Source organism: Corvus brachyrhynchos, unplaced genomic scaffold (genome assembly GCF_000691975.1).
Source record: "Corvus brachyrhynchos isolate BGI_N302 unplaced genomic scaffold, ASM69197v1 scaffold63, whole genome shotgun sequence".
NCBI lineage: Eukaryota > Metazoa > Chordata > Aves > Passeriformes > Corvidae > Corvus > Corvus brachyrhynchos.
The window spans coordinates 1,576,005-1,589,491 of record NW_008237227.1 but is presented as its reverse complement, the minus strand read 5'-3'; the positions used below and the strand labels follow the sequence as shown (position 1 = coordinate 1,589,491).

At 43.9% G+C, this 13,487-nt stretch overlaps 1 protein-coding gene across 1 annotated transcript in view; it reads right to left on the bottom strand.

The window, feature by feature from the left end:
* Positions 1–13,316, bottom strand: part of PCCB (propionyl-CoA carboxylase beta subunit) — a 23,704-nt gene extending 10,388 nt beyond the window's left edge. Inside the window, 9 exon segments of the mRNA XM_008630030.2 lie at positions 3,308–3,388; positions 3,390–3,414; positions 4,311–4,419; positions 4,725–4,835; positions 6,181–6,294; positions 8,369–8,425; positions 9,526–9,594; positions 11,852–11,971; positions 13,297–13,316. Coding sequence (XP_008628252.2) covers positions 3,308–3,388; positions 3,390–3,414; positions 4,311–4,419; positions 4,725–4,835; positions 6,181–6,294; positions 8,369–8,425; positions 9,526–9,594; positions 11,852–11,971; positions 13,297–13,299 — 689 coding nt within the window. The 5' untranslated portion in view covers positions 13,300–13,316.
* Between the last annotated feature and the right edge of the window lie 171 nt (positions 13,317–13,487).

Sequence of the window (13,487 nt, the reverse complement as noted above, 5' to 3'; positions counted from 1 at the left end):
CAGAGCACTTCTCCCGGGGCCGACCGAGGCTCCCGGTCACACGCCGCGATCTCAGGAACGGCACATTCACCCTGCCCTGCCCACGCTGTCACCCGGGCCTCTGAACACACTGAGCTGCAGGAAACCTTTCTGTGCCCATTTCCCCGTCCCCAAACAGGCAGAGAGAGGGGAAAACATAGGGGAACACATATCCACACTCTGTTTCTTCCCTTCCCTGGCTGTGTTTGAAAACTCTTTCCTGTTTCTCCACTAAGAGTGACACATTTTCACGTGGAGTTTTCCGATAACAGAGACGCTGCCCTGCCGTCAGCAGTGACAGGATCAGGTACCCCAGCTCTGATCACATTACCCTCATTAGGGACCCACTCAGCAGTGGCACCCACTGGGTCTGAGGGTTCACTCACAGTCCCAGTGCAGGGCAGTCAATTTTTATGAGTCACCACTGAGAAGGTTTCAGGCAGTATTATATTTGTGCTATTCCATAAAAAGACTAATCTCTATTTGTTATAAATGGTGTTTCTGTGAAGTTCTTACTGAATTACTATTTTAACAATGTCATGACTTGACACAAGGCTCTAGACACACAATTTAAAACTGAAGAAAGTGATGTGGGGTTTGACAAAATCAGACAAAAGTTGAAAGTGCAGCCCCCATGCCTGCCTCTGTGCTCCCTCAGAGACCCGGGACAAGGGAGGCACAGCCCCTTGCAGGAAAGGGGAGAGACACAGCTATTCATAGAACAAAGCTGACTGCAACAATTCAAGTGCTTTTTCCATATGAATACAAATATTGCATACAAACACTTCCATAAAATGATATAACAAAACCTTAATCTGAAGAAATTAAACTTCTTTTAACATACTAAACCCCAAGCTAAAAACTATTCTAAACTTTCTTGTCCGTAAAGTAGATACAGATGTGCTCCAAGCTCTGTCCTGTGACCTGTGGTACCCCAAAGGATGAAAGTGGAAAAATGAAAAATTATTGCTCCCATAAATTCACAGTGCTGAAGGAAATTTTAACAGCATTAAAATAGCCATCAGCAAAATGAAGACATTATGCAGGATACGACGTTTGAAAATCTCCTTCAAATGTCTACAGACACAAGACATCTGGAGCTTGTTGCTGCACTCACTGGGCTTAAGAGGTGGAGAGCTGTGTTTCTTACAGATCCCACTTAGTGGGACAGAACTGCTGCTCATTGTTAAAGCCTGTGACGGCTGGAGACACCCTCACCAGATGGACACGGGGTTTCATTCAATGCAGAAGTGAAACTGCACTTGGTTACCAAGAGTTGGCAATAACCTCCTCCAGAAGTTTGTAGAGACAGGGAAGAGAGGTAAAATCCCACCGTGCCATACAGCAAATGCAATGCACTAGACACATCCCAAAAGCAGGGGACATCTCACCAGGGACAACTGGGTACTGCAACAAACTTGTAACTCCTTGGAACCCAGGCCACTGACAACAAACACTCACCAACACAAGCTTCAGCAACCAAGGCTGACGTTTTTCAACACCAAAAGAACTTACCTACCTAGAGGGAAAAACAAACCAACCAAACAACCCCCAGCAGCCCGAGGACTTCACAAGGAAAGCACAAGTAAGGTTACATTTGATTTGCATCATTTGTGGCAATTTTTTGGGGTGTGAAAACGATGCAGTAAGAAAGCAATTACTCTAGAGGAATGGACTGGGACTGGAGCAGCTGTAAGGATCAAACACATCAATCCCAAGCAAAAGGAATCTATTAAGATGTCAGTATGTCCAGATGAAATAATACCAATCGATGCATTAGGACCATAAATGGGAGGTGTATTGGAGATGCTGCTATAAAACCAGACAAATTTAACAGAGATCTGCCCTCACATGTATAAAGGCTACTAAATTGAAGTTCTTAGTACAAACTGCATTTATTATATGTGATCCTCTAATACTGTATCTCATGCCTTGTAAAAGATTAGGTCTTTTTTTCTTAAGGGAGACAAATCTCTTATACTTTAGTAGCTACAACATAACTGACAGCTTCTCACAAATAAACTGCCTGTTATAAAGTACACTGATTTTTAAAAATGGACTGTTGTCTCTACAGTGAAATTAAAATACCAAAATCAAATCTGTAGAGAGCAATTATCCCAGTACAACCTGTTGAATGCTTACAAAGATCATGATAACCTCAAAGATAATCCCCCAATTTAGCAAATAATACAAGAGATTTGCTTTGGTTTTATCACTATCAAACCACAGCAGTTGAGAACAGAACAGAATCAGACCAGCACAGTTTAATGAACTCCTAGAGATCAACACCTCAGAAAAAATTAGGACTAGTAATTAACTGACCTGTGTAGCCATTCTCTAAAAGAAAATGGCAAATTTGTTTTTCAAAAAAAGTGAAAAATGTATCTCAGGGACCAGCGCAGTGATTTGTAAAATCAATTCAAAAGCGCCTCCCAAAACAAACTGTTACACAGACACTGAAAAGCACAGTGAGGGATGAAGAGAAAATAACCTTCCAGACTCACATGTTAAAATCCTCACACATGAAGAGCCCCAAGACACATCACACACATGTGAGGAGCTGAAAGGAACAGATTCAGGCACCGCTCCCATGCGGGAGAGTGCAACAGCCTCTTGAGGGTTCCCTAGGGAAAGGGCTGAACTTGGAGTGCAACGGGAGCTTGGGTCAAAATGCTTTTACTCCACTGACATTCTCTGCCTTCCAGTCCTAGCAAGGCTCTCTGCTCAGTGTCCTGTGCTGGCTCTCTGGCTGTCTCTCCAGCTCCTGGAAAAGTTCTCTGATAAAAGTCCAGACAGTTGCCATATTTTCCCTCTTGAAATGGCTCAAGTCCTTTCTGTATTATGTTGCCAACTCCACAATGAGCCTGAGACAAGTACCTAACACACAAAGCTTTCTGCCTCCTTGTTGCTTGCCCACCTCTGACCCTAATGAGCAGAACTCATCCAACAGACACAACTGACAGAACAGGGCAAGTTCTCCCCACTGCCACTCACTGTGCTACTTCCTACTTCTCTCACTGGTTCCAAGAGACTGGGCAGCCCATCTGGACAGAGATTGCTTTTCCCCATGTTCTGCACACAGCCTGCACTACAGCCCTTTCAGAAAACAGAATTAAACCTAACAGTGAAGACATGCATGTTGGAACACTTCCCATATTCATATACCAGAATGCAGAACTGTCTGCCAAGACCCCAGGCACAGAACACCCACCTCTCTGCGCCCCTTAAGCCAGAGAAGCCATGAAATGCAGTGCTCAGAGAGCACCGAGCTGAGCCAGGCTCCCCTTACCTGGGATCATGGCACTCGCAGACTGGAGCTGGATCCCGGTTGCTCAGGGGTAAATAATTAAAGAACTCTCGCAGGTTCATTTTTTTTAAAGGCTCTGTGTGCAACTCCTGCACAGACACAGTGAAGCAGGTATGGAAATCATTGTGCAAGCTTTCCTTTCCAAATATATACCAATAAAGACAGAAAGAAGCAACAGCAAGAATCTTGAGCTATTACCAATCAGGAATCTTACGCCACCAAATCTGACCAGCTAAAAATATCTAGAAAATGTGTGCTGTATCAGACTTCCTCCAGAACAGGTCTGGAATGTTGACCTCATATTTAAAATAATGTGAAGTGGTTTATCAGCTGACACAGCCCTAAGCTGGACCCCAGCCTTCTGGAACTCTGGTGAGGTTACTGTGCTGCACCCAAGTGTTGGACTACAAGTGCCTTTTGTAAGGGCTGGATCTGGGCAGCATCTGTGTGTGTGGTTTTGGTTCATCATCAGCTCTGTTCACACATAATTTGAGATCCCACAGTCATTTGAGTCTTGAGAAGATTCATGACTCACAGACTTTTTCCCAGAGGGAAAAAAAGGGAAAAATAAGTGCTTCCTCTCACACTGTCACTTGGTTTATAGTTAAGCAGTTCAATCAATCACGTTAGTGAGCAAACAAGGGACTACTGAGACTCTTTCAACCCATGCAAATGTCTGGACAACAAACAAAAAACCCCACCCCAGGCTGACTTTGTTAAGCCCTGCCCCCTGACAGTCTTCCCACTTCTAGCACCTTTTGTGGGTTTGATACTTTCTCTTCCAAATCCCAGAACTCTCCCACATTCCCACTTTGCCTCCTCTGTGTTCTGTTACTGAACAGGAGCTGCAGGAGGGCATACGCAGAGTCAGGTCCTGTGCTTAGGCAGAGCTTTGTCCCTTAGACTCATCTGCATTGGCCAAGGGGCTGTTTAGCCGTTTGCTTTGAGCACAATCAGCACGTTCAGTAAAGCCCCCAGCTCTCACCAGACACTGCAGTGTGTGTCTTTGCACCCCCGAGCTGCTCCTGGGTGACATCTTCATTGGTGACAGACTTCACCACGTCAGGCCCGGTGATGAATAGGTAGGATGTGTCCTGGGGGAAGGGGAAAAGCAGAAACAGTGAGCGCCAGAGCCAAGCTGCAGAAGCACCTAAGGGACAGCCACAGCCTCTAGAGACCTCCCCCAAAATAAGAACAGGGGAGAAATTTCTTTAAAAGGCTGCATTGCATTAAAAATTCACTGAAAATGCAATTGTCCACAAGTTATTTGGGAAAGTTTTTTTCAACTTTTCGTGCAAAATAAGAATCCAAAGCAGATCATCTCAGAAAATATCCATTCCCATGTGGTCACTTAGTGTGTGATCAATGTCACCAGCAGCAGCTCAGGACACACCCTTACCTTCACCATGAATGTGAAATCAGTTAAGGCAGGAGAATACACGGCTCCACCAGCACAAGGACCCATGATGAGGGAGATTTGGGGAACGACCCCAGAACACAAAACATTTCTCTGCAATAGGAAAAAACCAAATCTGGTTTTACCAAAGAAGTGCGTCTTAAATCTGCGCCCAGATTCTGCAAGAATTCACCACCACAAACAGGACTGTTTTATCTACTGGCAGACAAGTATCTGGAGAGAATGTCCTGATGCAAATGGAACCAAAATGAGTTTGTTATTTCTGTGCTTCTCCTTTCTGTTCCCATACATTGATTTCCTATACTACGCAACGACTGCAAAGAAGGTAACAGGAGCCACCTCAACAGATGCTGCAGGGGCAAAAACTGCACTGAGCCTGGAGTGGGAAGGGGTGGATGTCCCTGACATTTCAATGTGTAGGTACACTGTGCTCAGAGGTACAGTGCTTGGTGCTCAACTGGGTCACGACAGCTTCTGTAACTGTTCCTCCTAGACTGCACCACCCCAAAACCTGTCAGCATCTGACTGACCTGACATCCCACCTGCTTTCCTACTGAAAAGACAGTGTTCTGTGCACGCACTTTGATGCAAAGTATTTCAGCAGGCATACAAAATAATGTCATTTCTGTGAAAAAATGAGCAGCAGTGTGCCTAGGGGAAAAATTCTTGCATTAACCACAAAAATCCTCTAGGAACATAAAACTTTCACCAGTGCAATCAACATCCCCAACCGGTAAGGTTAACACTGACCCACACACTTCTTTGAACAGAAACCTCTCTGGCTTGCATGCCTTCTTTCCCCCCTGCCCCAAAACTCTATTTTCCCCCCTAACCCCCATCTTGACAGGACAGGCACTTCACTGCTTCTGATCGGAGCTTTTCAAGTTTCCTTTCAGTGCACAGTGTTTAATTTACTTTAAGTCCCTCTTCCTGCGGTGGAAATCCTTCGCCTTTTACCAGCCCTATTGAAAATAACTGCTGTGTGAAATTGGTAACATATCTGTATTACAGAAGAGACACAGGAAGCTGACAGTGCATTACAACCAAAAAAACCACTGAACTATGGTGTGCCCACCTGTCTCAAACTGATAAATGCTAAGAGAAATTACATCCCAACACAGACAATTGAAAATTTAGGTGTAAACCAAGAAGTTAAGTAGTTGCTTGGGGTTTTCTTCCAATTAAGCAAATTGCCTGTTCTTTCATTCTCACTACACATTGGATCACAGAGCCTTACAAAGCTCAGCATCACCCATGTTTAAGACATGGGTCATTTGCCCAAAGCCAAGAAAAGAACCAAGCTCTGAGTTTCACGCGCTGCTTTATCCATTGGCTGAAAGAGAATGATAACCTTAACATTTACTTACAAACACCCACTTGCATGTTTTGCCCACCTTTGTGGATGCCAAGATCCCTGTCCATCCAGCAGCCTACTCACCAAAAATATGTCTGCATAGCCTGCCAAGGACTCCACTCCCTCCTGGATTCGGGCTCCTCCAGAGTCATTCAGCCCAATCACGGGTGCTCCAACCATGGCAGCTTGATCCATGATCTAGTGATGAACACAAACTCCTCAGTGTTGACCCAGCTAAGCTAAACCCCGAAATGTACACCCCCTAAAAAAAAATCTGCCTTCCCAGCCGTGCATCTCCACACTCAGCAGTGGCTTTGGATAATGCAGTGGGAGTGACACGGTCACAGGAGAGGGACAATTTCTCCCTGTTCATAAGAGGCCTCAACTGCCCCTCAAACAACCTCTCACATATGTCTCATCTGCTCTTCAAAGTTTGTTGCAGTGGTGGCTGTGGAATCTCTCTAAGCTGTACATTCTAATGCTTGATTACCCTTCTTAGAACTTCTTTGGGAAGACCAAATTAAATCTTTCCTCCAGAAATTTAAACATTACATTTCTCTTGATACAAAGCAGCGAGGGAGAGCAATTAGCTACTCTTGGCCTTTACCTTTGTGAACATTCAAGTACCTCAAATCCCCCTTCATTCTTCATACTCCTCTTCATGTTTCTAGGCTAAGCACCATCAATTCAGTCCCACATCCTGTTTCTAGGGCTCTGATCATTTTAGTTACTTGCCTCACGATCATACACAATACTACGACAGAGGCTTAAGTAGGAGGACTGAATTCCTTACATTCCTTGCACAAAATATTCCTGATTGTTGAATTCCAGTAAAATGTTTGCCATTTTCCTAACACTACAGCACTGGCACATTATGTTAAGATCTGTTTAAACACCAAGATCTGCTATATCTTCCAAATAATTTTTTGTAAAACATCAGTTAATCCCCATTTTGAATTTTCAAGTTGCTTTTCCCTGCCCTTTCAATCATTGTTATAAGATTATTTCAGACAATCTTTAACTTGCCAAGTATTTTACAGTTCCAGTCCCATCTTTCAGAGTGCTTGTAGCATCACCCTTCAATTTTATATTGCCTAAAAACACAGAAACCACACTTGGTGCCACTCAAGTCAGTGGTATCTCATGAGACCCAGAACTCCAGCCCAAACAGGAGCTGGTGTAACTACCTCTGTACAGTCCTAGAATTCACTGACACATTCCGCTGTTTTCCAGGGACTTATACATGGACTTGCTTTCCCAAGGCTTTTCCAAGTTCTTCCTAAAATGCACATCGAAGACTGAGCCCCAAAGCAACTGATGCCCCCAGAGCCTTCCAACTTTGGAGCCCACCAAGAACAGCACCAACCAGGAAGGACCCACTTTTTTTTAGTTCTGTGATCAGCACTTTCCCTGCTGCTTTAAAAAGAAGAGATCAAAGAAAACCCACCAGAAAGCATCCCATCATTCCAGTGCCATTCCATCCCTCCCCAGTACAGACACCATAAAGCTCCAGTGTGAAAGGCTAATTCAAGTCCTTCCCAATATCAAGACTTGGTAAAACCAAATATTTGTTATCTAGTGCAAAGTCTTCACATTTTCTAGTTTTATACCCGCTCAGTCCTGAGGAGCCTATGCCAAAGAGTAGTTATTTCTACAGCATAAAAGGCCTTGTGCACCAAAAATCTTGTTTCTGATTCCATGGCAAGGAAATTCAGGAAGATTTCCCAGCTCACACCACTCGACACTCATGCATGAAAGAGTTCTTGTCTCCCCAGTCCTGCGATTCAAAAACTCTTCCAGCAAGACAAGCAGACAAACAGGAATAAATAGCCACAAGTGTGTGATAAGAGAAACTCTCAGGATCAAGGTGACCTCCAAGTTGTAAAACTGTTTATCTTCAGGCTGTTTACTTGTTACATTTGGTTTTTTTTAAATATTACACACTTTCACAGCACACTGTTTATAGAGGAAAAAGTTTCTCAGAATTCATTCCTCATTTCTCCAGTGGACAATGAGTAGTTAATTTATATTTGTTCTTGGCAAGTCTCTCATCCTTTGTAGTAGAGTAGAAAACACAACTTAATGTAACAAAGTGTATATTACCTGGGAAAACTCTCTCACACTCAAAAAGTGTGAGGTACCTCTCTCAGGCACGGCATGTGCCAGAGCCCACTAAAGTCAGTCACCAAACATTTTCTCCAAAGTCCTTATCACAACAGACTGAAAAAGGGATGCTGACAATTTTTTTTTGTTTTCTCCTGTGCCATATTACCTTGCAGATCTTCTGGGCATGAGCTCCAGATAAACTGCCTCCAAATACAGTAAAATCCTGAAGGTAAAGCAAATTTTCAGATTAGGGAGAGAACAATTTCAGTAAAATGTTGTCAATTATTGCCAGTAAATAATATAATCCTACAGTGCTCTATATTTGGTATGCTGCTTCAAAACAACTGACTCCCTCAGTGCAGCCTGCAGACCATGCCAGCTCAATCCAAGCCTCCTTTACAAGGGGAAATACAGACCTTGACATGTCACCATTCTAGACTCATGAGTTATGTCCAAGAGTTATTATTCTTCCAGGGGTGCTGTAGGGACTATGTCAGCCAAAAGGCCTAAGGAGAAAGATCTCTAACAGGCAACATGAGGCCCTGGGACTGATCCAGAAAAAGAGGGGACATTGACACCTACTGGCACAAACAGAGCCCAGAGCCAACTCCTGCAGCGTTTCCCTGCTGCATTCCCACCGAGCCTTGCTCCCAAAGAAGCCCCAAAAACTGTGTGGACAGAGACAGCACAGCTATGAGTAACAGTTGAACCGAAAAGGTTCAGCATCTCAGGAGGCAGCTCAATTTGGAGGGAAAAAGGTCTTTAAATATAAAAAGGGAGGGGCGTACCATGAAAGGGCACTCTTAAATCCTACTAATACAAAAACTGCCCACTGGTTGTGTTCTAAAATGAAGGTTTGCGTTTGGCTCCTCTCTTATGCTCAGGCCCATGTAAGAGTGTGTCTCTCCTTGGAAGGAGCACACATCCAAGACAAAAAAGGCAGAGTGTACGCCTTGCTCCAAGGTAACACAGCAACAGCCACTTTGGCCATGAGAGCAATGGAACAAAGGCTACTTTGTGGCCCAGAACAGAGCAGCACTTTCTAAGGGTCTGAAAGAAAGCCTTCTTTTCACAGTGTTATGAGTAACCAAGATAAGTCTCTTCCTAAGATGTTTCCTCCAAAATACTTTTATTTTAATATAAAAAGTATGTTTTGACATAAAAAGTATATTTATCTATTTATATCCTATCACAAGCTTTTTTGCTTCTTCTTGCCTTGCCCTGCTTCCTCCCACAGGTACGTTGCTGCATGGCCACACTGAACTATCGTGAACTTATTTCGAAGGGTAAGTTCACATTATTTAAAAACAAGTAAAACTTTACCTGACTGAAAACATAAGCTAGTCTCCCATTAATCCGTCCACGACCAGTCACCACACTGTCACCAGGATACTGCATGAAAAACAGATAAATTCATTGAAAATAACAGACAGAAAAATCAAAGCAACAATGATGTCCACTAAAATTTCCACAAACTCCTACTAAGACAAAGCAAAGACTGATTTCCTGGGAGGTCTCATCTTCCATGTTTGCAGTGTGGGCTCCACAAAGATTTTCCCCAGCCCTGAAAAGGAAAACTAGAGGTAATATCACATATTCATTATGTATTAAAGATCAGTGAACTTAGCAATTTCCTTCAAATTTAGTACATCAGGAGTTAAGGCAAATCATGCCCTCAGAGACAGGATGTACCTTTTATCAGGACTAGCTAATGTTTTGGAAAGAATGGACAGCGTGCACAAACCTCTGAAGTGTTGATACAGGATAAAAAAACAACCCTGGACTGGTCAAAAAAAAAAATTACAGTCACCTCAAATGCTTGAACTTGACCTGTCCCATTTTTCACCCTGTAAATAAGGGAAGAAAGAACTGCACAAGGAAATGGAGCTTTTAAGTCTTAAAATGTGCTTAATCTATACTGTATCACTTTCTAGTAAAGAAAATATATAGAAGTTTTTCAAGACAACAGTAGAAAAGGAACTTTACTGGGCTGTCAGTAAAGAAAGGAATTTCAGGCATTGAAGTGCTTTTTGTTGTTAGGTATAAAAAAAGAAAAAAAAAAAAGGAAAGGAAAAAGGGAAGAGTGTGGTGCAGGGCCTACTCCCAGGGCCATTTATGCACAGGTGGGCTGTTGTGAGGAAGGTCACACCCATCCAGGGCCTTTTCTCAGGCTGTGCACACAGGACAGCAGCACACACCTGTACTTCAGCCATTGCCACATGCAGGTGACTCCCAAAAGCCCCAGCAGCCCCAGAGAGGCCTGGATGTCAGCACAAGTCCTACCCTACCCTCAGAAAGTTCCAGGGACTCTGAGAAATTCCATGCTAAACTAATATTTCAGCTCAGTGGCCACAGTTAGGTCATCTGTGGTGAAACTGTGCTCTGTAAACACAATCTGCAGCTCACTGAAGGGTGAATTCTGAAGCACAAGGGAAAAAATTAACCCTCTTGTCACACTCAGGACTCTCCTGCTCCCCCTATTTTCAGAAACAGCAGTTTGTTACCAATGGTGTGGGATGCAGCACGGAGTAGGTCAATGAGAGGCAACACAGCAGTTATTTGAGTTTGCTGGGGAACAGAGTAAAAAATTAGAGGAAAAAAGATGATTGCTCTGCTGTTCCCTGAGAGGGGAGGAGGTCTAACACAACCTCCTTCGCAGCACCAAGCGTCATCAGCCTCCTGTGTGACACAACAAACAAATCCTTCACCTTTGCCATTCCCAGCAGCTCTGCTGGAACCCTGCTGTCCCCTCCCTCATCCACAGGCTGCAGTCCTACAACCTGAAGGACTGAAACCCAATGACCTGGTTTAAGAACTGCACAAACAGAAGCTGTAGCCACTGTGTGCAGCACAGGGCACACACAGAGCAGCTCCTCACCCTATACCACAACCCACAGCAAACAGCCTTTGGCTACAGGAAGATTCACAGTGAACAGGCACATCTGCACCAGCCACTGACGTCCCAGCAGCTCACTGGTCCCTTCCACCACACCACAACAGAACACTTTTCCCAGGTAGCTCATTATCAGGCATCAACGTTATGGGGAGAGACTTTGGGGAGCCATGGATTTTCCCTGTGTGTGTGTAACTCCCTGTACCATGCTGGTTTAGGATACCTGGCCATGTATCCAGAAAGAGCCTTAGCAAGCAGGGTGCAACTGGCTAACAGAACAGTACAAATGCTGGGACTTCCAAACATCCAGATCAGGTTGTAAGGCCCTAAAGGATTCTATGACTGTAGTTTGGCAGGCATAAATATGGATTAGAGTTATTTCATCCCATAACTCTAATCCTACCTGAAGGAAGGCAGAAGTATCTACCCTGATTTGTTCCTCATATCTGATCTGATTGACAAAGTTGCACCAACAAAGCTCTGCAGCCTCCTCTACTGTTTAAAACACAAATCTAAGACAATTCCCAGGAAGGTATTTGAACCAAACAGGTGACCTTATAAAAAAAGTATCAAATTTAGACAACAGAAAGCTCTCTAAGTTGTGAAATGGAAACTGAGAGTAGTTAGAGCAAATTTACAAAGCAAAAGTATACATAAAAAGGGAACAAATAGAAGAAATTACATGTGAATTTTCAACCAGTGGGCTGGCTGTACAGCAGAGGACAATGAAACAAGAGTTACATGAAATAAAACTACCTTATTCTTACTAGAGTCCATCCCAAAGTCAGTACATCTGTGTTCCACAAACATGTCATATTCATCAAAACTGTCAGGGTCCAACAGCAGCAGAATTCGTTCCCTTGCTGTCAGCTTTCCCTGAAACAGAGCAAGCAACAATTAACAAAGCCATCAGGTGGTTCTGGCTGTTTGCTGACCCCCAGCAGATACAGTTTAATCAAACAAAACCTCACTTGATCCGCTACATTGGGTCCATTAAGCAACTGCAGGCCCCCAAAGCTGGAAATAGCCTATGTAGTGATTATCCTCCTCAAAAACAAACATAATGCAAGCCAGACTCTGAAAAGAAGGCTGACTGTTGGAACAGCACTACCACAGGAGAAAGGAAACAATCTCAGAGACTTTTCAACAGGATATAAAGGCATCACAGCTATTTTTGCCCACGCATTTAAATGCTGCTATTAAGGCCTTTGTTCTACTCTTAACCAGGGAACTCTTCCACAGCTAAACCAGTCCTCCCCAACTGCTCAGGGTTCAATTCACCGCACTCAGTGTTTGACTGCAGTAAATAAGAGGGAAGAGGAAGTGTGACAGCCTGCAGGGATCTTCTGACAAAATCCTTCTGGTTTTTTTCCTGCTGGACACTGGTATGGGCAAAACTAGGGTAAGGGCCAAGAACACAATTGACCAGATATGCATGTCCCTTGCTCAGTGCTATGCAGTAATAAATGACTGGAAAGTCCTTTATATCTTAACCTACCAAACAAATCTGTTATTTCCAACCCAGGTAAGCATCTGCCTGCAAAGGGCAGAGCACCTGGGTTGTCTCCTTTAGGGGATGATGTGACCTTGCATCAACATGACATTAGAACACAGGTCAGCTTCTCTACAAAACATCTGAGCAGTAGGCCAAAAACCTCATGAAAAGCAGCAAATGCAGGAAAGCCTAAGGTAAGCCATTTTAGCTTATATAAAACATAAGCTGTTCAAGGCCCTAGACATGCAGCAGTGCTTGTATACTGGTGTGTCAGTGTCCTGAATGTAACCCAGCGAGACTGAACTCTCTTCAGGTGTTGTATAACTGGGGAAGGACACTGCTGATGGGCAGACTGATCACAGAGGGAGCCTTCACGGGAATCGCCATTCCCACTTCCTTGATGCCTACAAGCCACCGTGGTACCACCAGGGCCTTGCACCACACCGAAAAGGCATCCCAGCAAGAAGCAATAAACAGAAACAGGAAACCTCTGCTGTCACCCCCATCAGCACTGCCTACATGCTGAACAATAGAGGCAGGACACTAAAAACCCACCTGTTGTCATCCCTCCCACCTGTCTTTTCCTCTGCCTTATTTCCATTCTTCTAACTTTTTGCTCTCATCTCAGAGATCAGCTTAAATCTGCAACAGCGGTGTAAAGATGAAGCTGTGCTCAGAAGTGTTAAGCAACCTAAAACTAACTTACCATCACACTGACAGGCAGAAGTTGCAACTTCTGTCTACTCTACCTCTCATACATATTACAGACAATCTCGGTGACCTTTCTGAGGTAAAGGACTTAGTAAAGCAATTGTTCTTTTTTCGACCCAGAGTAACAAACAATGCAGTCTTTAGCGCTGCTTGAGCAAAGCTTCCCGCAAAGGGGCGTCTGCAGCT